The sequence below is a fragment of the Telopea speciosissima genome, chromosome 5 (genome assembly GCF_018873765.1).
Source record: "Telopea speciosissima isolate NSW1024214 ecotype Mountain lineage chromosome 5, Tspe_v1, whole genome shotgun sequence".
Lineage (NCBI taxonomy): Eukaryota > Viridiplantae > Streptophyta > Magnoliopsida > Proteales > Proteaceae > Telopea > Telopea speciosissima.
In genome coordinates this window covers 60396277-60423933 of record NC_057920.1, presented here as the reverse complement: position 1 = coordinate 60423933, position 27657 = coordinate 60396277, and the positions used below count along the sequence as shown (strand labels likewise).

At 39.6% G+C, this 27657-nt stretch overlaps 2 protein-coding genes across 3 annotated transcripts in view; both read left to right on the top strand.

Annotated features, from left to right (window-relative positions):
• Window positions 1-292: 292 nt before the first annotated feature.
• On the top strand, window positions 293-4357 carry LOC122662065. Its single transcript, XM_043857625.1, has 5 exons — window positions 293-640; window positions 771-909; window positions 991-1119; window positions 1201-1291; window positions 4093-4357. Exons 1-5 carry the CDS (start codon window positions 552-554, stop codon window positions 4224-4226), a joined length of 582 nt encoding a protein of 193 aa, XP_043713560.1. The 5' UTR covers window positions 293-551; the 3' UTR covers window positions 4227-4357.
• A 10995-nt stretch (window positions 4358-15352) lies between these two features.
• LOC122661691 (protein ALTERED SEED GERMINATION 2) overlaps window positions 15353-27657 on the top strand; it is a 159551-nt gene continuing 147246 nt past the window's right edge. For both annotated transcript variants that reach the window (XM_043857176.1, XM_043857177.1), the window contains exons 1-2: window positions 15353-15623; window positions 23336-23404. In XM_043857176.1, coding sequence (XP_043713111.1) covers window positions 15552-15623; window positions 23336-23404 — 141 coding nt within the window. In that variant the 5' untranslated portion in view covers window positions 15353-15551. The remainder of the gene's footprint in view (window positions 15624-23335; window positions 23405-27657) is intronic.

The window sequence follows — 27657 nt, the reverse complement described above, 5'->3', positions numbered from 1 at the left end:
GAAGACTCTCAAAACAGATTTAAGTAGGCAAGTATTTAAGTTAGACCTTCTCTAATACCATGTTATATTTCATTTCAAAAGACCTGTCTGTTAAGTGGAGGTATTATGAGGTAAATAAACGGAATGGGAATCTCACTCTCAGTCGATGTGGGATCTAACAATTTCTACACATGGATTTTAATCTATATGGTAAGTTGGACAGGAAATGGCAGTTACGATTAGTTAATCATTCATATTCCCCAATTCTATATTAGTTGTTGCACCCAAGCCCCCTCAGGCCTCCCTGTTTTCTTGTGCTTGGTTTGATGTCTTTCACAGGTCGTGCTCTTCAATTTCTCTCTTCACAATCTGGAAGCTCTCTTCTCGTTCAGGGTTTTCTCGCTGCAATGGTATTTCAGACTGGAATTGGAGGGACAACCCATTCTTATTGTGTCAGACAATGATACATGGAGGCATGAAGCTAAGTTAGATGCTTGATGGCATCAGTGAGCTGGGTTCAAGAGGGCAAGACAGGCTAGAGTTGTTATAGTGAACTCCTTCGACCTTCTACGATGACTCATGTTTCCATATACAGTGTGATCTTCCTACTTTACCTTAATTGTTTCATTGCCAATTGCATGCCTACCAATCATGACAACAGGTTAGTATTCCTGAATTCAGCATTCCACATCTTTACATCGCCTTGGCATGTTAATTTTTCAAGGATTGCTCACATCTTAGTTTTAATGAAGTCAACATTGAAGAGTATTCTTTTCCTTATGATTTCATAGGATAGACAGCAAAACTTTGTTTGTTGGGGAAGAACTACAACAGGAAACATTACCCTTACAAATGGGTTCACGCCTTTACCTTTTAAGTGGGCTCAATTTATCCAGCTGGTACGAAGTGAAGATATCATATCCAGCTTCTGTATGTATATACATTATTTCCATTTGTTCATCTCGTTGATGCTTTTTTAGCAAAAGCTTACCCGCACTTATTGAATAACAGATACCCACTAGCTTCTCTATTCAATTGAAGAGAGGAAAATTGGATCACGAGTTCAACTGGAACCGGAGACTACTCAATACTGAGAAACTGATTTTCAAGGCTAATTTTCTTGATTTGAATAGTTATAAGGTTTGATTGATGTACATCATGTCTTAAGAAGAATTTTTTTACCCTCTTATCAGAAGATTTGATACATCGATTTATGGTCAGGATGGAACATATGTCCTTGTAACTGCGGAGACTGCTGGGATTGTTGCATTGCCACGTGCTCAGGAGAGACAGTTTGTCGTTTTTAATATTGGTAAAATAGTCAAATTTTCAATTCTATTTGTGTATATTTATGTTCATATTGACTTGCTTTAGTACCAACACTACCGAGCTAGGAGTGCTTCCTGCTAACCTACTAATGTTTTCATCTTATTTACTGTAAAAATTCAAAGTAGTTTATTTAAATAAACTAGACTCTTCATGATTCTTTTTTGGGTGAATAAAAATTCATTACCAAAAGGAGAAAGAATAGGGAACCCCAAATTAGGGGGGGGGTTAAAGAAGGCATCCTCCAAATTAGGAGGGGAAGAAGAAACAAAAAATTACAAACCAAACAAAATACAAAACACACCCATTAAGAAAGGGGACAAGAGAATGTAGAAGGGAAGGAGAGAGGCCCTGGGAGACAACAATATGATTGTCCTTGGGGAGAAAATACATCTAGAGGAGAAGTTGAGAGAAAGAGAGAAAAGAAAGAATGATTTGGCTTGTCAATGAGACAGAGGCCATCACTTTATTTATTATAATCTTGAGAATATTAAAAATATGGTATGATTGTACAATCACACAATCAACACATTAAACATGTCCATAATGAATCTAGACACTCCAATGTACCTAGTTACATTACACATTTTACCAAGTGAACTGAACTGAACCAATCTTCAACACTTCAACACTCCCCCTCAAGTTGATGCATAGATATCACACATGCCCAACTTGGAAACAATAGGATGGAAGGTTTTAATTGTTAAGCCTTTAGTGAACATATCGGCTAGTTGGTTCTCAGTAGTAACAAATGGAGTGCAAATCAGACCATCTTCAATCTTCTCCTTGATGAAGTGATGGTCAATTTCGACATGTTTTGTTCTATCATGCTGAACAGGGTTATGAGCTATACTGATTGCAGCCTTGTTGTCACAGTAGAGTCTCATAGGCCCTTCAGGAGCTATTTTTTATTATTGTAGGAGTTTCTTAAACCACATGAGTTCACAAACCCCCTGTGCCATCGCCCTGTATTCTGCCTCTGCACTAGATTTGGAAACTACAGATTGTTTCTTGCTCCTCCATATCACCAAATTCCCTCCAAGGAATGTACAATAACCAGAAGTAGATCATCGGTCATCAACAGAGCTAGCCCAGTCAGCATCAGTAAAGGAATCCAACTTTAGACTTCCATTGTTTGAGAACAGGATTACTTTCCTTAGGGCTGACTTTAAGTACCGAAGAATCCTATATATTGCTTCAAGGTGAGTGGTCGTCGGATCATGATGAAATCTGCTAACGACCCCCACAATATAGGCAATGTCTAATCTGGTGTGGGAGAGATGGATAGGTCTTCCAACGAGGCGTTGGTACCTCTCTTTGTCGACAGTCACCACCTGGGCTGCCCAGTTGATGATTGACTTCAATGTGAGAGTCAATAGGTTTACACCCAAGCATCCCTGTTTCTTCAAGAAGGTTTAAGACATATTTTTGTTGGGATATGAAGATCCCTTTGCTGGATCGGACTATGTCAATCCCTAAGAAGTACTTTAGATGTCCTAGATCGTTCTCCCCCAAGGCCAACATTTAGCCAGAAGGTCATAAACCAAAGAGGAAAAGAGATGTGTGAAGAAGAGATGATTAACATCTTCAGAAGCATTCCAGCAAAGACAACAGTCAGGGGAGAATATGAGGTTAAGGTAGACGCCCAGGTCTTTATATTAGAGAGAACCCGATAGGGATTGGGCTTGTCCTGATCATGAAAAACTCAATTCCGTTCCGACTAAATAAAATATAAAACAAAAGACAGATGTGAAAAGAAATGTAGCATCTAGGATTTAGAATAAGAAAATAAATTCATATAGAAAAGAAGACCATGATGAAGTAGATCGATCAGAGATTCTAAGCCCAACATTACATCGAAACCAAACAATACGTGAAAAGGAACATTCAAAAAACAAGTGCCAAAAGGATTCCTCGGCTTCATTGCACAGCACACACTTAGTGTCAATTGAGGAAAGTCTATAAAGGTAGCACTTGGTTTGGAGACCATTTTGACAGCATTTCCAGATAAATAATTTAAATCTAGGATGAATCTTCAGTTTCCAAATGATATTCCCCATTGAAGGGTGGGGTGGGGGTACAACTAAAAGGGTGGTGTCTCCTCCTTTAGCCAAAACAGATGCAGCTTTTTTGATTGAAAATTTCCAGTTTTGGAAAATGGGCAAAACAATGTATCTATGTTGAGGGCTGTTGAGAGCTTAACTTTGAGAATACTAGACACAATCTCCGGTGGGAAAAGGGAGTTAATGAGCGGGAGTTCCAGTCTCCACTGGGGTCTCTCAATTCAGAGTACATAGGTAAAGGAGGAAGAGTGGCAATGGAAGGAGGAACTGAAAAAGAGGGCAGATGAGGGATCCATGGATCCATCCAAAATTTAACATTATTCCTATTTCCACTACGCCAGCATATCATCTGTTTTAGTAGGGGATGTATATTCAAGATATTTCTCCAAAATCTTGAACAATTCCTGGGCGGAGGGGCTTCAAGGAAAGAAGATTTACAAAAATATTTTGCCTTTAGAGTTTGAACCCACAATTCCGCTGGATTATGTATGATACGCCAGCACAAATTCAAAAGAGAGGTTAAATTCAAAAGTAAGCCAATTTTATTCATGTAACAAAATTAGAGTTTGTATTTCATTATTAAACTGGTTATTTCATTTTCTTTTTGTGTACCTATAACATTTAGCTTTGTAACATCTACTTCTGCCTCGTCTTTGGTTTGTGTCTTTTTCAGTTGTAAAATTTAATTTCATGGAGTTCTAATTATGTGTTATCTTCAAGACAGTTTGTGATGAACTATTACTTGGGATCCCTCACAAAGCTTGGTGGGTTGGAATCTTAGTGTTCCTATGTTTGGGATCGGCATTAGTTATTCCGAATTTTCTTCCAGAACAACTACTTCAGAAGAGACGAATCTGACAATCACGTAAATAAATTTTTTTGTAAGGACTCGTGAATTTGCTTTAGCTTTATTGTTTTCAACTGTTAATGGATGGACAGAAAATATTGATCATTTGGGTGACTGAATCCTTAGATGGACTTAAAAAAAAAAAAAAGCAGAAGTTTGCTTTGATTTGTAAGATTTATTTGGAGAATATTAAATGCCTTATTCAGTTTCTTTGCTCTTTTATTTAGATAGAGGCAAAAAGTAGCAAAATAGAAAGCAATGGTGATTAAAGCTTGCTGGTCCTCTCCCCTGCTTTTCTCTATTACCCCCTGCATTTTGTTAGCTTCTTTGTTATACGTGGTGATGACTCTGATAAGTGTGGGAGGTGATTGAGTAGTATGTACTGGGTCCGCCGAGTTACTTATCCCATTCCACTTTCACCACTCACCACCATGGTTGCATGCTATGGCTCCCAACTTTGTATGCATTATATAGGAAAAAGTTTTCTTTCACAGCCATGGTGAAAGAAATCTAAGGTCATAATTATCCCATGTGTATAAAGTCATCTGTGCCCTTAGGAGCCCATCCAATGACAGTGAAGCAAGGGAAATCGTTTCACCGTGGGGAAACTTGGTCCTAATAGAAATTACTGAAATTTGGAGTTTGATTCCAACATCTGTGGTATGAATCCTTTCTATGGTTTCACTTCAATGTTCCATTCGATTGCAAGGGAAATTAAAGAGTTGGGAAGGGAAAATGCTCAAACCTTTAAAAAAAACCTTTGTAAATATTTCTCCATGTTGTCATGTCACTAAGTCTAAATCATAAACATATTTGGTTATTAGATTTCATTTTACTTCGCATCCAAATGCCCTAGTATCTGAAAAGCAAATAAAATTACATCTTAAAAGTATCATTACTAAATATTTAAAAAAAAAAAGAAAAAAAAAAAGGGGAGGGGGGGGGGAGAAAGAATGCTAACTGGTCGTGTGCCTAGCATGGCTCCCACGCCTAGACACATAAACCACTTTGCTGCCTAGAAATGATTGCCTTGCCCCCATGGGATTTTCTCCTTTTCATGGGGGCAAGGTGGCGGGAACCATGCTAAGTGCGTGACCTATTAGCGTTCTCTCGTCCTAAAATAATAAGTATTTTACACAATCATGTTAGTTAATGGTTACAAAAGTTTCTCCCCTTCCTTTTAATTTCCTTTGCACCAAAAAGAGCCTAAATGCTATCAATTGTTGGTAGATCAGACGGGGCCAATTTTTGCTTTTTGCCTCCAACCAACAAATACAAAATAGAAATCATAAGAAGGGTTCATGCTTCATAGAAAGAGGGGTGTGAAGATGTCAGGAAGAGGTGCTATGACAATGGCAATTAGACTGACAATGAACTCAACTATAGCACTATGGCCATTGTAATCATGCATGTTTCTATTTTTCGTCTTATTTTCAAGCTTTATGCAGTGAAAATGTCTAAAAGAATTGTTAGAATTTATTTCAATAGACAATACCCACACTAGAATCAGATTTTAGAAACGGATTCCAAATAGAGGATAAAATGATAAAAATAAGAAAATGGGAGAACACTAAATACTAATGTGATGATGTGTAATGACTCATCATGTCTAAAACCCACAAGGGGAGACTCACCCCAAAGAAAAAGGTTGTGATTTAGGGAGAGTTTGCTAAACTCTCATGTACTTCAAAGTGATACATCAATGTATGAGATCTTTGTTTACAGAAAATAAGGTATACAGAAGTTGGTATATTAATTATTTTGATTATTTGATATTATGTGTTTTAAAGTGATATGTCAATGTATAAGAACGTTGTTAATAGAAAAATACAGTATAAAGACGTTGATAGATTAATCATTTTGATATTGGACATTATGTGCTTAATTGAACTATGCCAATGAATAAGAAACTTGTATTAAAGTAAAATAAGTTATATTGAAATTTTTATAAAGTTATTCTCAATCAACATTTCTTCATCACTATATTTGACTAAGGACCTCATGTTAAGTGAGAGTTCTTGCTTCCCATATCATCATGTTTGTTATCTCTAAAAATTGGGAGATTGTTGAATCTAGAATAATGTTCTAATATGATTATGTGCTTTGGTGATGAAAACTTTGTGTGATGTGTGTTTGAGTATATTAACAGTTTGTTCATGGGCTAAGAGAATGAAGAAACCCAAGTCCTTGGGGTAGAACTATTGAAGGAAGAATTGACAGTGAATTGATGAAGAAAATGCTTGAATGGGGTTTCATTCGAGCTATTTGAGTGCTTGAGGTTCAATGATGATTAGTGTGCTTTGTTCAGTCACCTTATGTCATCGGTTTCTTACTCCATTAAGCTTGAAGGTAGCATATTTTAAAACATTGAGCCATCAAGCGGAATAAGATACGTGTGCTCATTAAGCCCATACCTCTTTATCACAATCATGGAAGTTTTTTCTTGCATTCTATCTTCCTATAAAGAGCTTAACATGTTCAAAGGTATTAAGATTGTTCGTTATGCTCCTGAAATTTCTTATTTATTTTTTTTCCAAGCTTCTTCGGATGATATTCTGACCATTAAATCTATGATTGATCTTTTTTCTGACTTATTTGGTCAATATATCAATCTTGAAAAGAGTGGTATTTGCTTTAGTCATAATGTCCGTACGGAAGACCGAAGGTATTTTTCTAAAGTCCTTGGGGTCAAGGAAATGTCTCAAGATGCCATTTACCTTGAAACCAAGCTCTTTCATCCTAGGTCTAAATCTATAGGACTGTAACACATTGTTAATTGAATCAAGAACCGATTATCTTGTTGGAAAGCTAATTTATTATCCTATGTGGACGTAAGATCTTAACTCAATCTGTTTTCTCTGCTATTCTAGTTTATCTTTTGTTATGCTTTGTATTCCCTACTTTTTGTCACAATATTGATTTTATTTATTTGAGATTTTGGAATGGCGACAAAGAAGGGTCCAAGAAACTTCATCTGATCTCTTGAAATACAGTATGCTCACTAAAAAACCAGGGTGGGCTTGGTTTGAGAGATTCCATTACTCATAATAAAGTTTTATTGTTGAAGTTGGATTGGAGACTTCTAAATGATAATCAATCTTTATGGGAAAAATCTCTAAGAGAAAAATACAAGTGCATAGTCTCTCATAAGATGGCTTTTGGCCAAGAGACATTCTTTTGGTCTGATCCTTGGGCTCCCCTTAATCTAATGTCATATCTCACAGTTTCCCAATCTATTGTTAACCCTGTGACTAAGGTTAACTCCTTCACTGACTCTTTTCTTCGAAGTGAGTCTTTTTTCGTTTCTATTTCCTCCATCTTCAGTCCGTGAAATCATCAATATGCCTTTTTCTTAGGGTCCTGACCAAAGGTGGTGTCAATTATCTAGTATTAGACAATTTACCACCAAACTGGCTGCAAGTTACCTCTTCAAGATCAAAAGTAATCCACCTCATGCCATTGGATTATATAACCTCTCTCCGACATCTCAATGGTGGAAATTCTTTTAGAAATTGGGCATTCACCCCAAATTCAAGGTTTTTTTTTTTAATTGTATGAAGGGTCTTTCATAATGGGATACTTGTTAGAGACATATTGTGTAAATGGACTAACTTGAACATGTGTTGTCCATCCTGCAACACACACCAAAAAACTATTTGGCACGTTCTCTTCTCCTGTGACTTTACCAAAAGAATTTGGGTTATAGGTCCTTTAGGTTAAAAGACTGAAATATTAAACTACTCTTCAGTCAAGCCTCTACTCTTGGGTCTCTTTGAATCCTTGTCACCAAGCAAGATTACGCGTGGGTCTTTATTTTGATTTCAATCACTTCATATTCATTTGGAAGCAAAAGAACCAAGTTGCTCTCTCGGATATCGTCCCGAATCCGAAGCAGATCCTAGACAATGTCAATCAATGGATTGTTGATTTGAACTTATCCCCATTCAAGAATGAGGGATGAGATTAAATAACTAGATATTGTGGTAATGTTTATACCTCTTGCTCAACCTTTGATATTCCTCATCTAATAGACCCTATCTTAATTTGTGTAGGATACTCTAAGAGTACTCTAAACAATTCTGGATGGGCTTTTGGTATTTTATTTCAAAGTCTTTTTATTTATTTATTTTTTGGATAAGTAAATTATAGTAAAAAAAAAGAAGGGTAAAGCTGTTTGTAACCGGACTTATTTGCCCATCCTATGTTACTTACCATGTTTTTAAGATAAGAGCTTTTTTGTAATAGCCCCACAACTTTTCTTCCTCTCTACTTCTTCTCTATCTCCGACTACCCTCTCCCCTCTGTCGCCGGCTACGGCTAGCTCCCGCTTCCTCCATTCCTCTCTCCTCAGTCCTCTCCCTATGGCCCGCTGCCCCCAACCCTGCCACTCATCTCCAACACCCATTCCTGCTAGCAGCTCCCTGTTGCCATCCTGCCTTTCCTCTTCCCCTAAAGCACCCCGCCCCACCAATCTACGGTTCCCTGCCCCTGTCACCGCCACACACCCTTTGCAATTCCCCTGCCCCCTAAACTGTGCATCACCCATCTCCCGTCGTGCAAGTCAACGCAACACTACATACCACTGGAATTTCTTTTTGAAAGGTTTTATTAAGGAAGAAATAAGGAAACTGAAAAATCAAAATATAGAAAATCGAGCTTTGAAATGGAATCAATATTTTTTTTTCTCTTAATTTCTTCAGTAAGTTGAAGATTAAATTAACAACTTCAGAGGCTGAGAATCAAGCCAAATGATCAGTTCGCTATTCCTTCCCGCTCCCACCCCCCACTAAAATCCCCACCCGCTAGACTTACAACTCCAACCTCAACTCCCCTTCTGCAACCTTTGCCCCCACTCCCCTTTCATACTCCGAATTACCTTGGAATCCTCCGGAATCACCCTAATTGAGCTGATCCCAATGTTTCCTTACAATTGGGAATTGGCATCATGTCCTCCCCTCAAATCAAATCCCTCCGAACCTGATTTATAATCATCTTTATATCTAATGATTCCATCACATTGGAGCAAACCCATTTCCCAATCGGCGTCTCTCAAGTTGATAATGTCAAGAGTGGTGACAAATACTGCCTCATTGGCCGGAGTGATAGCAATAATGAACCCAGATCCCGCAAGACACTCAACGAGAATGGAATCTAAGCAACCCTAGGCATCAACAAGCCATATTAAAGCTTTTCCACCAAATCCAAGTGGGAGAAACTCCAAGTTGAATCAACGCTTGTTGCGGACTAATGCCTGGTCAAGACGTAATCGCCATTGAGGACCTCAACCGCTATGTAATTCTCTGTTCTCGGTCAGAGGAGGGAGAGGGAGAAGAAAGGAAAGGTAAATTTTATTTATATTGAGAAATTACATAATTGGACACTCTATTATTGTAACACGTCATTACACAAGGGGTAAAAATATCCAGTTACAATTTCTGTTTGTAACCTTCTTGGTTACAAACAGACGCACCCAAAAAAGAAAAAGAAAAAAATAAATATACAAAAAACAGGAAGCCACCTAGAACCTCTTTAAAATATGCTTAAAGAGGGAAATGGGAGGCCCCTAACTAAAACGGGTCAGGCCCCGTATCAACCAAAGTGCCAAAAACAAGGAAGTTACAACCGATAGTAGATACAAAAATCAGCATCCCCCTCAACCAATTTACAAAGTTCATTCGGGAAGTCAACCGGTTGGAGAATAGTCTCCACATCACCCGTAGGTAAGGAGGCAATATAATCTATTGGTTGATTCACCTCCCTCCATGCATGCTTATATTCCACCGAAGAAAGAGAGGACTCAAATGGTGGATTTTGCTCTTTAACCACTGTAATGCCCAAGGACCTTTAATCTTTCCATTTAGCAAGTCCACAACCAATTTGGAATCTGACCAAATGGACACATCATAGAAACCTTTTTCAATACATAAAGTCATACCTCGAAAGATAACGTACAACTCCATAGAAAGGATTGATCTACACCCACACCTGCAAAAGCAATAATGGGGAGACCAATAACATCACGAATCAGCCCTCCATAAGTTGCCTTTTCTTGGGATAGAGAACCATCACAATGCAAAGCAAACATAGACTGAGGAGGTTGAAACCATGAACATGCCTTCAGAACAGTAGGAATCCAATGCACATTAATTCCTCAACTATCAACAAGAAATTGATTTCTAATAAAAATTCTCTTATAAATGCTTCCCTCAAGAATTGATCCTTAAACCTTAGTTGAGTTGAACAATATTTTGATAAACAATTTTATTAAGGCTGAAGCTCGAGGCCTCCTCAAGGATTTAAGGATTGCACATAGTCTAGCTTGGACTAATACTCAATTTTTGAATGTTTCTCAGGATTTGCAGGAATTGATCAATGCGCCTCTTAGATCTCCATGGCCTTGGAACTCTACCTATATTTTTTCTCAATTTGAATTTTATATTCACTCTGTTAAGTTTTGTAATGATGTGGATAATCAAGTGTGTCATTTGTTTAATTTGCTAGCTTAAAAGGCATGTGGGATCAAGATAGGTCTTTCAGCTTCTGGTACTATAAACGATGTATTTTTTTATTGATTAATATTTATTTTTCTCTTTACACAAAGTGACTGTCACCCAATTCACCCCGTCTTAGATGTTGTCATTTGATCCTACAGATGATATTCTTTTTAAGCTCTGCACTTGATGCAATGAGATCGGATGTGTGGAAAGCTCAGGCTCTTTTACTATTGTTAAGACTGATCTTAGTGCAATTACATCGGCTTAATTTCATTATAATCCCAATAGGGAATATATACATATTGTAAGTTCTAACAATATGGAATGTACAATCAATATACAATCAAGGGAATCTTCCTAAATGGTATGTACAATCAAGGGGATTGGGTAACCAAAATGGGAGAGATACAGTTGGGAATCGAGTGGCATGAATTGTCATGTTAAGACTCCCCCTCAAGTTGGAGTGTGAAGATTGCGAACTCCCAACTTGGATGTAATATGACAAAACTGGTCCCGATTGAGTGCTTTAGTGAATAAATCGGCCAGTTGAGAAGTCGTAGAAATTTTGGTCGGCTGAATGAGACCCAATTGAAGTTTTTTACGAACGAGATGACAATCTATTTCAATGTGTTTGGTGCATTCGTGAAAAATAGGATTCGTCGCAATGTGTAGGGCAGCTTGATTATCACAAAATAGGGAACTAATTAGGGGACAGAGAGACCAATGTTTCGCATGAGAGAGGGTAACCAGGTGATCTCACAAGTTACAACGGCTATGGCGCGATATTCAGCTTCCGCAGAAGAACGTATTCTGTTCCATAGGCGTATCAGCTGGCCGTTCACCAAAAAAAGGGCAATTGCTGAGAATGTCAAGGACATATTGTGCTGACAGAGATAAAGACTCGATTTGGATCGGGCGACCTCAATGCCAAGAAATTATTTAAGAGCACCAAGATCTTTGATGTGGAATTGTTGTTGGAGCATGGCCTTGAGAGAATTGATTAAAGAAACATCAGACCCAGTGATGAAGATGTCGTCCACATAGAGAAGAACATAAACAGAAGCGTTCCCTCGATGAAGAAGAAACAAGAAATGGTTGGCCTGTGAATGTGAAAACCCAAAAGCACATAGAGCCTAGGAAAATTTGGAATAGCATTGGCGAGATGCCTATTTGAGACCATATAAAGATTTGTTGAGACGACAGACGAGAATCTCCCCCTTTCGACAATAACCAGGCGGGGGGGGTCATGTAAACCTCTTCATGAAGATCAAAAGGCATTGTTGACATCCATTTGTTCAAGGGACCAACCACGGGCAGCAGCGATGGCCAAGAGGACTCACACAATAACAAGCTTCATAACAGGGGTGAATGTGTCATGATAATCAATTCTCTCAATCTGAGTGTGTAACCCTTTGTAACTAAACGAGCCTTATAGCGCTCGATGGTGCCGTCAGACTTCCATTCCACCTTGTAGACCCATTTCGAGTTGATTAGCTTTTTGCTAGTGGGCAACGATACAAGTGACCACATTTCATTAAGGGACAAAGTCTATATTTCAGCCTACATTGCATCACGCCACTCTTTGTGTTTCATAGCTTTAGTAAAAGTAGTTGGTTCAACGACACTGGATAAAGCAGTTAGAAAAGCCATATGGGGGGGGTGTGGAAACGAGAATAATTTAAATAATTATGCAAGGAATGAGGATTACCTGGACCTGCAATCATTGAAGATTATTGTGAAAAGGTAAGAGAACATTGGTAGTCCTTTAAATATCCCGGTGGACGGTGAGAGCGAGAAGGACGAGTACAAACGAGAGGAGCAGGCGCGGTAGGAGAGTCAACAGGAGTGGAGAGATCGGGGATGGTTGAAGTCAGTGGTAGAGTGGGAATGGGAGAAGTTGGCGGTGGAGATGGGGTGACCGGAGTGGGAATGGGAGGGGTAGCATCCGTAGTGTCAATAATGGGAATAGGTAAAACAGGAGAACCAACTAAAGAGGGATTAGGGAGAAGAGCATAGGGAAAATTATGCTTGTGAAAAATAACATCCCTGGAAACATAAATGCATTTGGAGGTAAGATAAAAAATCTGATAAACCTTTTGCCCATGGGGGTAATCAATGAACACACCCGGAGAAGCACATTTGTTAAATTTGTGTTGGGTAGCAGTGTTGCATCCAAAACATAAGCACCCAAACACTTGAAGGTGAGAAAGAGTGGGGCGTTGCCCATGGAGAAGTTCAAAAGGCATTTTGCCATTATGAAGGGGTGTGGGTAAACGGTTTATTAAATATGTTGCAGTGAGCACACATTCTCCCCAAAATTCTAGGGGCAAGTTTGACTTAAAGCGGAAAGCATGAGCAATATTTAGGAGATGGCGGTGTTTGCGTTCCACAACCCTATTTTGTAGAGGAGTGGAAACGCAACTGGATTGATGGAGAACACCCAAGGATTTTAGGTATGAAATAGTTGGTTTATTAAAAAGCTCAGTCCCATTATCAGAACGGATGCTACGAATGGTGGTATTGAATTGCGTTTGGACCATGGAAAAAAATATGTAGAATAAAATTATTAACATCCAATTTGGATGACATCAAGTAAAGCCAGGTGCTATGCGATCAACCACAGTAAGAAAAAAATGCGCGCCAGATAAAGAATTGATGCGGTAGGGACCCCATACATCCAAATGTATTAACTAAAAACAAGTAGTAGTTGATATTATACTATAATTAAAAGGGCCAAAGGGCAAACCTTGCAGGAACATTTATTTGAAAAAGAAATACTTGAATCTAAAAGCTGTAAATGAGAAGTGGAAAGAGGTCCAGGATGACCCAATCGCCAATGCCATAAATTGAAATGGGCACTTGGAGAAGTCGCAGAAGCAAAAGGAACAGGGCGCCAAGTTCGAGAAAATAGCGGCCGCCATGCCACCTACCCATCGCAATAATCTTCTTTGAGTGTTGGTCCTGAAAAAAGCAATTGTCAGAAGTGAAAGTGACAGAGCAATGGGAGGAAGCAACAAGTTTGCTTATAGAGAGGAGGTTAAACCGAAAATTAGGTGCACAAAGCACATGATCGAGAACAAAACCTGGGAATAGAGAAACATTTCCCGCATGGGTAACAGAGATGCATGAACCATCAGGTAAGGTAATTGGGTTAGGAACAACAGAAGTATTGAAAGAGGAAAATATAGAGGAATTAAAAGCAATGTGGTCGGTGGCTCCAGAATCCACAATCCAATTGGAAACCGAATTGGAACAGAATGGGTTACCAGCGAGAGTCACCAAAGGGTGAGAGTTGGAACTATGCGGTAGAAGCGTGAGCAAATGTTGAATCTGATTAGCTGTTAGAGAGGGGGTAGGTGTCAATGAAGGCTCCACAGTAGCATCGGCGGCAAGAGGCCGAGAACCAAACGAGCGAGAGCCGGCAGCAGAGGAGGAAGAGTCAGAATCCTTCCCAATCATGCTGAGAAACTCCAGAAACGGTACTAGACTGATCTTAGGATGCAATTGCATCGGTTTAATTTCATTATAATCCCAATAGGGAATATATACAGATTGTAAGTTCTAACAATATGGAATGTACAATCAATATACAATCAAGGGAATCTTCCTAAATGGTATGTACAACCAAGGGGATTGGGTAACCAAAATGGGAGAGATACAGCTGGGAATCGGGTGGCATGAATTGTCATGTTAAGAACTATCAAGGCCTTGACACTAGAAAATGACAGAGGATTAGATGATTTTTTTTTTGGATAATGAGAGGTGGGATAAGATATTGTGCAATTTCCCCTCTCACATGAAACTTTTTATCCTTTCCTTATTCTGAAAATGTGGGCCCATATGAATGATATCTTCTTTAGAACGTCCATTAGTGTGGCATGCAAATTCCTCCCACACTGAACCATGACAAAATATATTTTAATGATTTTACAATGGGAGACTGAAAAACGAAGGAAAAGGGATCCCACGAGGAAACGGTGGATTGAACCTTAACATTCATGGAGCAACATAGTCTGCTGCACTAGCTCAAACCAACTGTAGCGTGCCTTCAACAAGTTCGTGACAAGTAGCTGTACTCGAATAAAATGTTTGGGCAAAAAGATTGCTACCTGGTCGCGCAAATTGGATCCTGTACTGTCGAACTACCCGGCAGGACCGTGCTGCCCAGACACGGTGAGGTGTGCGATGACCTCCTTACCCCTGCCCGAGCACCTTGCCTGAGTGGGGTTAAGGCGGTCATTGTTTGCCTCACCGTGTGTCTGGGCAGCACGGTCCTACCGAGCAGCTCAACAGTAGAGGATCTGGATCCCTTGATTGCATGGCTTTTGCGCCTAGACATAGAAGCACTTTAAAGTACCATGCTACCCCTACGGGAAGATGGAAATCTCGTCCAGGCACGCACTCCCATTCGCCAACACCCACGTGGCGCTTGCAGGCTCTAGAGGCCTTGGCAGCGATTTTCCCGTGTGGCTGTTTGCACTTTCCACCATGGTTACTGTATCTACACACACATAGGCGGTGACGACGTACAACCAGCACGGTAGGCGGTGGAAGGGTGGAATCTGCTAGATCAGTAATCAATTAATTTGGAAATGTCCCCTTGGGGTTCTGAATGTAATTTAATCGAGCTCTGGCGAAATGCTTGTTCATGGGTTTCTGCGTAGAGACTACACGAGGCATTTCCTCTTGAAAAAGTTATCGTTTCCGTTGCCGGAGCAAAATCAAAGCGAGAGATTTCTCTGAAATCCGAATTGGAGCAATTCTCCGAAGGATCGATGCAAGATATTTTCCGACGCATCTTCGACTGAATCTTCTTTGGTTTGTCTTCAAATCTTCTGTGTAATGGAGATGGCAAGTCTTCCTGATGGTAACATCGCCGATTTACTGGACAGACGACCCATCAACTATAGCTATGTAAGTTTACAGTCTCACCTTTTAAAGAAATTAGAAACTGCTTCATTATTTGTCTTCTGTTTCTTGATTCAGTTCTGTTACCTGCGCATTAGGCGCAATGTAGTTCCACTCAAGAGGTCTTTCATGGTAATTGGTTTGAATTAGATTTTTGCCTTTGTTTTTTGTTTCGGAATGAATTAGAGATATTGTTTGCCGAATTTGTTCGGGGAGGGGCTTTCTTTGTTTTTTATAGGGAAAGATTCTCTATTTTCTTTTCAAGTGAAACTGGTTTAGGATTGGAACACGCGGTGCCTCGGCATTACTGGGGAGCTTGGGAGAGAATTTTGCCTTTTTGGTCGATTAAGACTGTGTTTCTGAGAATTTAGCCTTTCTGGTCGTTTGGACGCTGGATGAGGTAGTTGTTGACGTGTTCGGTCGGTCTGGTCTTGATGTCACTATAGTTCTCGGTCATTGGAAACACCAATTTTTTTAGCATGAACAACAGTAAGTAAGACTATAGGTTTCCTAAAATAAAAATTTACTTACATTTCATTGCAGTAGTTCATCGTCTAAACTTGAGTCCTGAAATGCTAATTATTACGTAGGTCTACAAACTTAATAATTGATAAGCTTACCAGGTCAAGTATAATGGATGTGTGAAACATTTTTTGCATATTCTCCCCTCTATTTTTTCATGAAATTGTTTTGAGGAAAAATGTGTTTTGATGTTCATTCTTTTTGTACTTGTAATGTGGATAAATGAAAGGATCTCATTATTTTCGAGCCATCTGCCTAATAATCCTTAGTTATCAAACAAAAACTTTGGGTTATTAAAGGAATATAAAATAGAGGATCAAGAAAGCATGCAAACCGAGATAAAAAAATATTGTGACCCTCTGTCTGGGGTAACTCCAATAGCCCTCTCATGTTATGGCTTAAGTGATGGAACAGCCTGGTGAAAAAGGAACATTTTGATATTCTTATATGTGTGGAACAATAAAAGGGGGGGGGGGGGTGGTAGGGCGACGAAATGATACTTCAATGGCAGAAATAGACGGAAACTTGAGAGGCTTGCCTTTGGAAATGTTTGCTGGTATGAAGTAGCTCCTTTTAAATATGAGTAGGGCTCGTAGGTGGCGTGTTCGTGGAGCCAAACCGAAGGAATAGCAAACGGAAGGTTAGGTGTTTATGGAGCGAGGAGGTTGGAAATCATTTAAGGAGGTAACGTTAGGCGTTTGGGTGGCGGAATGAATTTTCCACGTAATCTGGACATCGTTTTATCCCATGTTCCAATAGGTTCCTTACCTTTCAACTGCGTATCTGCTTGAATCTTTGGTCAAGGTGCGTAGGTTCTGGAATTCGGGTGCCGTTATCCAGTGTGGATATGGATGGTTCCAGAAGTTGGATCTGTCTGATCAACAAATATTAGGATATTGATACTGCGTGTGGGTACACAAACACATTATATTTGTCAATAATTTTAATTTTCTTGTTTTAAGCAAGCTGAATTTGATATCTGAAGTTATTATTCTGCTTGATCAGCAGTCGTGTGACATTTAGCACTAAAAGAATGCAGTCATGAACTTGCAAGCATGAAATTAAGAGCTCTAAATTGAGTATTAAAAATCAACAAAGCATTTTGTTGAAAGGATTTCTAGCTGATTGGAAATTGCAGAAAGATAGGTTTTGACTTCTTATCATAGTATCTGTTGCAGTAACAACTCATAATTTTAATTCAATGAGTATACAAATAATGGCTAGTGGGTGCATATACAATCCATATGGAACAAGTGAAACCTAGAATTAGAATTAAATAAAGGGGTACGATCTCTACCCTGTTATCATTCACTTTCTTAATATAACTTCAAATTACAATGACTAAAATGCCCCTTACATAATAAACCCCAAGACACCCGTTACATCATTTAGGGAAACAAAGGGTCCAGGGTTGCAGGGGGTTCTGCTTCTAGAGGAAGGCAATAATAGAATGGGAGAAGAGGGAATGTTGTCTAAGTTTGGATTTGTCAGTTTTGGGGATGGGAGTGGGGTTTTGGGTTTAGCCAATCAGGTAGGGGATGGTGGAGAGGTGAATATCGTCAGAATATGCTGGGTATATCGTATCCTTCTATCACTTCATAGGATGTTTGGTTGTTTTTGGGGGCCTTTTAGTTGTTGGAAGTACATTGTGAGGGTAGAATAGTCAATTTAATGGGAATAAGCATATATGTGCATAATATGTTGTATGAGGGCAGTGATGTAATTTCTATATAAGTTAATGTTAGTGAATATATGGGAGAGGTACCGAACTTCCTCCTCAACTCTCACTAATATTTAAGTTAATGTTAGTGAATGAGGGCAGCGATGTAGTTTCTCCTTTGCTTCCATTAATGCTGTAACATATTATTGAACTTGGTATCAGAGCAGGGAGGTCGAGTGTTCAACCCCTGGGAAATGCAACGAAGTATCCAGGCACTTGTTCCCCTTCGCTGCCACGTGATGAATGATCCCACGTGAGTGTGTGTCAAGTGTAAAGATCATACGATGATAGGCCTGCAGCCCTGCACATACCGGGGGGGGGGGGGTTGATGTATACATTAACGTTGCCCTTATCTAACAGCTCATGCTTTTAGGTATGGGGTAACTCATATGGTATCAGAGCCAGGTTTGAGAGTCGACCAAGGACCTTGAAAGTTGAAACCTAGGCTCTCTAGATTTGGAACACAATTTTAGAGCATGGAATATCTTGTACAAATCATAATGATGACTCAATACTCTCCATAGAAGTTGCTGTGGTGAAGATGGGATTCATGAGAGCTAAACACACCATCGATGGACAATTCAACCTGAACAACTGTACCCTGAACAGTACCACAGGCCCTGTAGTTCCAGCTCCTGTTCTTTCTCATCAAGGCTTTGTTGAAGTTTGGACCAGGCCCATTGGAGTCGCCCAAGGGTCCCCTTTTAAGCCCCCAAAACCTTGGTTGCAAAGGAAGTAAGTCCATGGTCTGCTACTCATTTTTCAGCCACTGCTACAGTACCGCCAGTTATGCATTCCAATTCCTGTATCTTTCTCATTTAGAATCAATTGGAGGTGGGTCCAAACTTTCCTGAATCGCCCTGGGGTCCTCTTTCAGGTAGTGTTGGCCTCCTGTTCAAATCTGTTGTCTTGTGTGTATGCAACTCCAAATCGTGATGCCCTATAATGCTGCCAGTGGCAGGAATAATGGCAGTTTTTTGATTTACACACTGTATTGGCTCTTAGGTCCTCTTCCACCTTGATATATGCTGTATTCAAGAGTTATGTTGTTTCTTGCAAGTGCGGTGATATATATATATATATATGGTGATTGGAACTTCTGTTTGTGTGTTGGGAAGAGATTTATTGGGTAGGTAGAGTGCACTCCCCATCTAGCGTGAGGCCGTGAGTATCCATCTAGCTCCCCGTGTGTGTCTTTGCACAATGTCAGAAGTTAGTGGATCAATGGAAGCCTCAACTGGTGGAACAAGTGGTGTTACTCCCAGTCAAGTCATTATGGAGAACACCAATGCCCATTTATCCATTGTCAAATTGGATAATACCAACTATCTGATGGGGCTCACTTTGTTAGGTTATCCCTACGGAGCCGCAGGAAGTTGGGGTACATCACCGATGCCATCCGGGCTCCGCTCCCTAGTGATTCAGCATACCAGAAATGGGAGACAGAGAACTCAACGGTTATGACTTGGTGGTTTCCGAGGTGGTATTGGGACCTGCATAGGCATCCCCTTGGACAAAACACCTGGCGGTTTCCAAGCGGGAGTTAGGGCTCACACTATGGTGGCTGCCCTTGAGTTCATGGGCTTCCGGACCACAATTGGACAGCTACTGCCATACTCAAGACTACATTGCAGCCTTTTGACGGGTCATGACACAGTTGGGCAGTTCTCCCACAGCTACATCTTCTCTTAGTCAGGTACTTCAGCATTTGCCCTCCTTGCCTCTAATTCCACACTTTCCTCCTCTTGGGTCATTGATTTTGGTGCTATCGATCACATGACCAATATGTCTTAGTTTTATGATTCCTATTCTATTTGCTCTGGTAGAGATAAAAGTTACAATTGCTAACAGTTCTCTTTTTCCTTTCTGTGCTAAGGGTAGTGTTTGTGTCACTCCCTCCATATCCCTTGATTCTGTTCTTCATGTCCCAAATTTTGCTACTAATCTTCTTTTAGTGAGTCATTTAACCAACTCTTTAAATTGTTGTGTTACCTTCTTTTCTTCTCACTGTCTGTTTCAGGATTTGGTGACAGAAAGGATTATTGGCAGTGGATGTGAGGAGATCGGGCTCTACCTTCTTGATCCCAGACCATCTTCTTTGAAAAGAGTCATTTGTTTACGGGCGAAGTAATAGTAGTTCTGTTGATATTGTGATGCTTTGGCCTTGGCGTTTGGGACATCCTTCCATTTTTGTTATGAAAAAACAACTGCCCCACTTGTTTTCTTCTAGTCCTAGTTCTCGTGCATTTCAATGTGAACCATGTTTATTTGCCAAACATTGTCCGTCTCATTATTCTTATCTTGGTCATCAGTCTACTACTCCTTTTCATATTGTACACCTTAATGTTTGGGGACCTTCTCCCACCACCTCCTTGATTGCGGTTGTACCGCTTGGGTTTTTTTGTTGAAACATAAAAGTGATGCCTATGATGCTTTTAAGAATTTTTATCATATGGGGTGCATCGAATTTGACACTAAGGTCAAGATTGTCTGATTTGATAAGGGGTGAGTATATGTATGTGGGGCTCCAAACCTTTTTTCTGATAATGGTATTGTCATCAGCTTCCATGTGCTGATACCCCCAATAGTATGGGGTTGCTGAGTAAGAGAGATCTATGGTCTAATGAGTAATGAGGCTACTATGAATTATGTACTCATGGGTGGGCTGGTGGGGCGAGCTCTTCTATTCTGGTTCATGGTTTCTCTTGGCTATATGGTTCATTCTCGGGGGGGGGGGGAGGGATCCAGCTTTAAGAAATAGTGAATGGTCTTATGTGAAATATCAGCATCTGTTGGAAACAACAAGAAGCTTGTTGTTTGGCATGCATGTCCCTAAGACTTTTTGGTCTGATGCTCTTCTTGCTGCCACCTTCTTGATTAACCATATGCCTTCCTCCATTCTTGGCTTTAAATCCTCTTTGGAAATCTTTTCTTTTACTGCCCTGTTTTTTCTCTCCCTCCCAAAGTGTTTGGGTGTGTGTGTGTGCTATGTTCATATTAACAAATTTGCACATACTAAGGTTGATCCAAAGAATCCATTTGGCCCCGTTGTAGGCGCCCCCTCCCCTTTGCTCGAGAGTGGCTTTGGCTTATTAGGCCCTTCTCTGGCAGCTCTATTTGCGATAGTATTGGCAAGCTTGTGTTTGGGGCGGTTATTTCCCATATCTGGATGGAGCGGACCTTCGTAGATGGACCTCCAACTCTCGGTCAGCTCCAGGATTCTCTCGCTACCTCATGACTCTCTTTCAAATTCCTCAAGGAACAGGCTCATTGTTGTTACCTGGGCCTTAGATTCTTCTATCTTTCGCCCCCTAGCTAGGCCCCCTTGGCCTTGGGCTTGTATAGTTCTTGTTTCCCCCACCCTCCTCCTTTCTCCTCCTCTCAGGGCTTTGGTAATGAATTTTTTATTGACCCAAAAAAAAAAAAAGGTTGATCCGAAGGCCTTCAAATGTGTCTTTCTTGGCTGTTCTCTTGCCACAAAAGGCTACAAATGTTATCATCCCTCTTCTTGATTGAAAGAGGCTCATCTCCAATGATGTTACCTTTTATGAGTCAATTCCTTTTTTTCTCTCCCTCTAGACTACCTGTTCAGGGGGAGAGTGGGTGTGACAGTGAAGAGGTAGTTTACCGTCACCTATTTCCTATTCCTCCCTTTCTCTATGATGTTGGAAAACCCAGGTATGTGGATGTTGATGAATGTACCCACATGAAAACCAAGGGGAGCTGGTATAGAAGGAAACCTAGCCTTGAGGGAGGTGACAAGCAGAAGGAGGTACTGATATACAGAAGGAGAGAGAGGATGACCTGTTGATGCAGATTCATCACCGATGTAGGCTTGTTTTATTTGGAATAAGTCTAGGGTTGGGTTCTATATATATTGGGCCTTTGATCCCATGGGTTTTCTATGTAATAAGTCACTTTTATGGACCTAAAGTATTGGTAATAGGGTTGCATACGGGATTAGTTGTTTTAGTCCCATATTTAGTTTTATTTTAGTATTTTTGTTCATAAATTGAACCGGCTCAAACAATGGTTCAATTTAAGTGATTTTAGTAGTTTTCTTTTAAGTGTTTAGTGGGGCTGGACTAGGACTCTGTTTTGAGTCTATTTCAGTTTCCTAGTCAGTTTAAGTTACCTAATAGGTTAAGGATTGGGTTAGGCCTTTCCTTTTTAGGCGAGAATCTGGTTATCTAGAGAAGTAAGAAGCATTCTATAGTGTGTTTAGAGGCTGAATTCAGAGCCATGGCACATGGAGTTTGTGAACTCCTATGGCTGAGGAAACTAGTCCAAGAGATGGGGTTTAAGGTTGAGGGTTTCATGCAGTTGTATTATGACAACAAGGCTGCCATTAGCATAGCTCATAACCCGGTGCAACATGATCGTACATAACATGTTGAGATTGATTTACACTTCATCAAGGAAAAGATTACTCCGGTTACATTTGCACTCCTTTTGTGAAGACAAGGAATCAGCTAGTTGATGTGTTCACCAAAGGAATCAATTCACTGTGGTTCCAAAGCCTCTTGAGAAAGCTGGGCATGTATGACACTATGACATTTATTCTCCAGCTTGAGGGGGAATGCTAGAAGTATATTGTGAGGGTATAGTCAATGTAATGGGAATAAGCACTTAAGTGCATGTTATGTTGTATGAGGGCAGTGATGTAATTTCTCCGTTTAAGTTAATGTTAGTGAATATAGGGGAGAGGTATCGAACTACCTCCTGTCAACTCTTTTCACTGCAACTGTTCTTCTTCTTTTTCTGTCCTTTGCTTCCGTTACTGTTGTAACACATTATCAAACTTTAGTTGGGTGAGACGTTGCCATGTTACTAATTTTTGGTTGGGTTGGATTTTTGGAGCTAGCCCACTGTTGTGGGTGTATTTACTCTTCTTTCTTCCCCCTTCCTCCTTCCTGTTTTCTTTTCCCTGCTGGATTTTTGCTTCTTGCATTGTTAAAAATAGTATTAACCGAAATTTTCTTTTGTAACCAGAGCAATAAACAAAGAAGAAAATCTTTGGGTTAATATTCCTTTTGGATAAAATGTCATGTTAAGGGAACCAGAACTTAATATCTGATCTGTCCCTTAAACATTTCAGATGGGTTCGTGTCAATTGCTGTACGTTTGTTCCTCTTGTTCTTCCTTGTCCTCGAAATAATTTTGGCTTTCTTATCAGCAGTCTTAACTCTCAACTTTAGAATTTTTTTAATGTTTCCATACGTTCTAAGTTAAATAACACTTGCTGAAAGTTGAAATGCTACTTTATCATACCAAACCTTGGCAGTAGTCAAGTGCCTATATTCTTGGCACTACTTATTATTATATGATTTGCAGACATCAGGGTACTTGATTGTTTGACTTGAATGCTTCATTCTGGTTCTATGGCGATTGATTGTTTGACTTAAAGGCTTCATTCTGGTTTTATGGTTATTTTTTTAATTGAATTAGACCTGATCAACTCTTTTTGTTTCTTTAGGATGTTAATCAGAGGCTCCAAATGCACTCGTCTTTGATAAGAAGGCTCTCTCTTGAAAAAGAATTGGAGGTTTGTCTGGAGTAATCCCCAGTTTTTTTATGGACTATGGCTTTGCTTTTGAATTCTCAAATAATTTACCTTCATCAGTATCTTATGAATCATATATTTTTGGTATTTTAGTCCATTTCTTGCTGTATGAGTATGATGGTACGTGGTTTTCTTTTCTTTTCTTTTTTGTAATTAAATGTTTGTTAAATGAAAAGAAACTGATAGCTTACTCTCTGACTATGGGTCGAGTCTCTGTGGGGAAACTTATTTGTTCGGAAGACCTCAATTTCATATATTTCTTCTCTGTAATTTTGCCTGTATCTTAGACTATTTTCATATCTCATGCCTTCTCATTAATCTGCTGCTGTTTCTTTAATACCATCTTTCTTTATTGATGAAAACGGGGAAAAATATGGAGTTTCACATATCTTAACTAATTATCAGCTTTATTTCACCCTTCCATATCTGGGAAAACCAGAAGCTGAGCTCCCAATATATAGGATATTATCAACTCTGGTCTGCCAAGGTTGTACATCAAACATGGAACTTTTCTTCTGAAGAACCTGTTGTGTTTCTTTTCTGACACATTATTTCTCTTTTCAGATAATATTAAAAATGATGACTTCCTGCCTCAGGTGGTGTTACATTGATCAATAGTTGAACAGTGTTTGAGGTCTCGCGAGATCCCAACAATTTTCTCAGTTTTGACTCGGGTCGAGTCGAGCTAGGGTGCGGAATAAGAAGTATACATTTTCTCGACCGAAATTTTGGTATCTCGCCGAAATGTCACAAAGTCAGTTATATAGATACCATGTTTTGACTTTTCCCGATTGAAATTTCGACCTATTCTTGGTACACTCTATTGGTTTTGTTAGTTTGTGAAGAAAACAGCTCCAAATCACTTATTTGTTCCAAATCTTACCAAATAAAGCTTGGAACACTTGGATTTGATGTTCAAGAACAACATTTGGAGGAGATTTGCTGCCCAACAACCTTGGAGGAGATTTGAACTTGAAGGCCCAATACTTGTTCAATATTAGGATGAGCATATAGGGATAGGGGTGACTTTGGTACTTGGTGGTTGTTGCCTTGTATTGTTAAATGTTGACTCAAAATATATTTCACTCTATATAACAAACAATTTTAGATGTATGATTTATGAAATGGTTCATAATTTGATGTCTTTTCATTCCTATTGCTTATTTAAGCTGTTCTACTTGAATTATATGTGTTCTAATACTAAAGATAATGTGTAATAGGTCATATCTGTATATATAGATATACAACGTACACTATCAATCTAGGATCCTAAGTCAAACTACCATTTCGGGTGTGATTTTTAAAAAACTAAGGGTTCCACCGTGTTTATAGTGCCTAAAATAGGCTGTCCTGCAAGTTTCATGACCTAATTAGGTCATATGGCCATCGAAACCAAGGGCCTAGATTTGACGTAAAAAATGTACCAACTCGGCCGAGATCTCGCCGAGTTCCGAGACAACTCGGGTTTTTGGCTGACCAAAACCAGCTGAGATATCGAGACCTCAAACCTTGATGGTGAACTTTTCTGGCATTAATCAGAAGAAAAAATAATAAATCTTCTAGAGGTGCCATAAGTTGATTTTAGTAATGTTGCCAACCAAGCTGGCTTTGTATTGGTACTCATTGATATTGGGATGATTGGCAAATGAAAGTTAATGTGTGCGTTTTTCTTCTACTACAAATCTTCTGAATTTTATGGCCCCCCAATCTCTTCATATGTCTCAAACCTAATGAAGATCAATGGCTGCGCCACTAAGAAGGTACAGCATGAATTAACGGCATTAGAAGGACAATAGAAGGCCAAAAATTCTTTGAGGTGACCTAGTGAAAAGGCATTAAGGCTCTTGATTTAACAGAATATGGTTCTAAATAGAGTGAAATTAATGTAGATCTAGGGTTTAGTTAGGAAACGTGAACCCTAACAGTAGGATCTTCCAATATGATCAACAATACAATAGGTCACCAGTTCCAGCATTTTAATATAACAGAAACACCTGTCAGCAACAAACAGCAAGATGTTCTGCCCCATAAAACCCTCAACAAAGCTAACAGTACCCCAGTATGATATTTATTCACAGAAGAAGACAATACAGTACTGGTTAAGGTTTATCAGCAGCATAACATTAGGCTAATACCCAGAATATAAAGGGGTGACAGAATTAGCAACTCAGCACCTTAATGGAGCTGATACCCCAATCGAAGATAGGTCTTGTAAGGTTGAATAACTCTTCGAAATATCAGCCAAAACTGAAGGCTGGATGCTGAGATATCAATGGATCTTAGAATTAGAAAGTAAAGTCCAGAAATAGTAACCGACAGTTATGAACTAACCAGTCTTTGGATCAACCTAAAACTACCAGCGAAGGATGGTCTTAAGAAGGTTAGTCTTCAGTCAAAAATAGGGGCAGGATCTGTTGTTACAGTGGAGCGAAATCTGTTGAAGAAAATCTCTAATGTATTGTAGCCGCAGGGAAGGAGTGAATCCTTCAATGATCCAGCTTCAGTAACTCGATGGTATAGTCTTCTAGTGATCTTCTAACACCCACAGAGATGGAGAACAGAGCCTTGGTTACACTCAGCACTAGGTTATTGCAGAATTAAATAAAATAGGAACAAACAAAAAAATAGGTGGAACTGTGGAAGAAGAAGATGGGTATAGATGGTTGAGTCTCCCACTTGAACCTAGGCCTCTCACAGTCTCACCTTCACACTGCCTCACACAGCAACATGGTTAACAACCAAACTTTCTTCATCAAAATCGTGGGGGAGTCCAAGACTCCTAAAATGTTGAAAATAGTGACTGCCCTACTCAATACAAAAGGAAAGAAAGCCTAGAGATGGCTAAGCATGGCAGCCTTAGCCTATTACAAAGAAAACAGAAACTTCTAATTATAAAATAGTAGCTAAACATAAAATAGAAACTAACAGAAAAATAGAAGTTGCTAAACATAGAAATAGAAACTAACTGGTTCTCTTAATTAGAGCAAAGATCAGATAAGATCTTCTCAAAGGAGACCTCCCCACACAACCTGGCTTCTTACCAGCACCTCTCTTTCCATGCAATCTGGCATGGGCCCACAGAATATTTTCATAATCTTCTGGAATTCTTCTCCACGCAAGTCGACATTCACTCCAGAAAATATCTCCATGCAAGTAGCTACTGGGTCCCACAAATCTGACCAAATATTCCTTAAAGAACTGCTGGTCGATGACAGAAATAGGGTCTGATTTGTGGGATTAAATAATATCAGAATATGGACCCACAAACACTCGATTGATGGGAAAATTCTGGACAGACTGCTGGTGAAACTGGTTCTTTCCCATCGATCTACATCAGAAATGATGTGACTGGATTTAGGAAGTCAACAACAACAAACAACAACTAAACCTTATCCCAACTACATGGATTTAGCAAGTCAATTCCAAGTATTGTGGCTTATGCATGGTTGTTGGGTTCATAGTTGTAAAGGCGACGCCTAGGAGTCCAGGCGCCTTGGTCACCTTGCGTCCAAACTCCCTCCATCACCTTGGGTCGCCTAGACGCTGTGACAACTATGGTTGGGTAGAATCAAAGTATATTTTACTTGCTTTAGCGTTGTATAGGTGCCACCTTGGGTTCTACCATGTCAAAAGAACCCTGTTTCCAGGGTGTCTCTGGAGGCTTTCAGTTTATAGTGTTTTATAAGTGTGCTGAATTTTTATTAGTATAGATGCACAAGAGGGAAGGAAATTAGTATGTACTGTTTAGGTTTATCCGCTGGTGAATTCCTATTAACTTGCTCTTAATCATAACTTAAGAATATCAAGCATGTGGGCAGGAAGTTCATTTTACCCTTTACATGATCTTGGCACTAGCAACAACAACAACAACAAACAACTCAGCCTTATCCCAACTTAATGGGGTTGGCTACATGGATCCATACAAAACAAAGTAGGTAAAACTAAGGTCTAAACAAAAAAGGGGAATGAAGAGATGGGAAAAGAGGTGAGAAATGAAAGATGGAAAATGACAAATGAAAGGTGGAAAATGAAAGATGAAAGTAAGAGGAAAGAGGCACAGCCTAGAAAGTCAGGAGAATCTCGGCTAAATGGAGTCTATTACATGGATCCTTGCCCTCCAATAGGCTCTTTCCGAGGTCATACTGGGTACAAGACCTAGACTATGCATGCCCTTCCTCACAACTTCTTGTTAGCATTGTTATGGAGTTCTTTTTCTTTAGTCCAAGCTGGATCTT

Coding starts and splice junctions, on each gene's coding strand:
- LOC122662065 (XM_043857625.1), top strand. CDS start 552: ATGACTCATGTTTCCATATACAGTGTGATCTTCCTACTTTACCTTAAT. Junction 910..990: donor AGATATCATATCCAGCTTCT/GTATGTATATAC, acceptor ATTGAATAACAG/ATACCCACTAGCTTCTCTAT. Junction 1,120..1,200: donor TTGATTTGAATAGTTATAAG/GTTTGATTGATG, acceptor ATTTATGGTCAG/GATGGAACATATGTCCTTGT.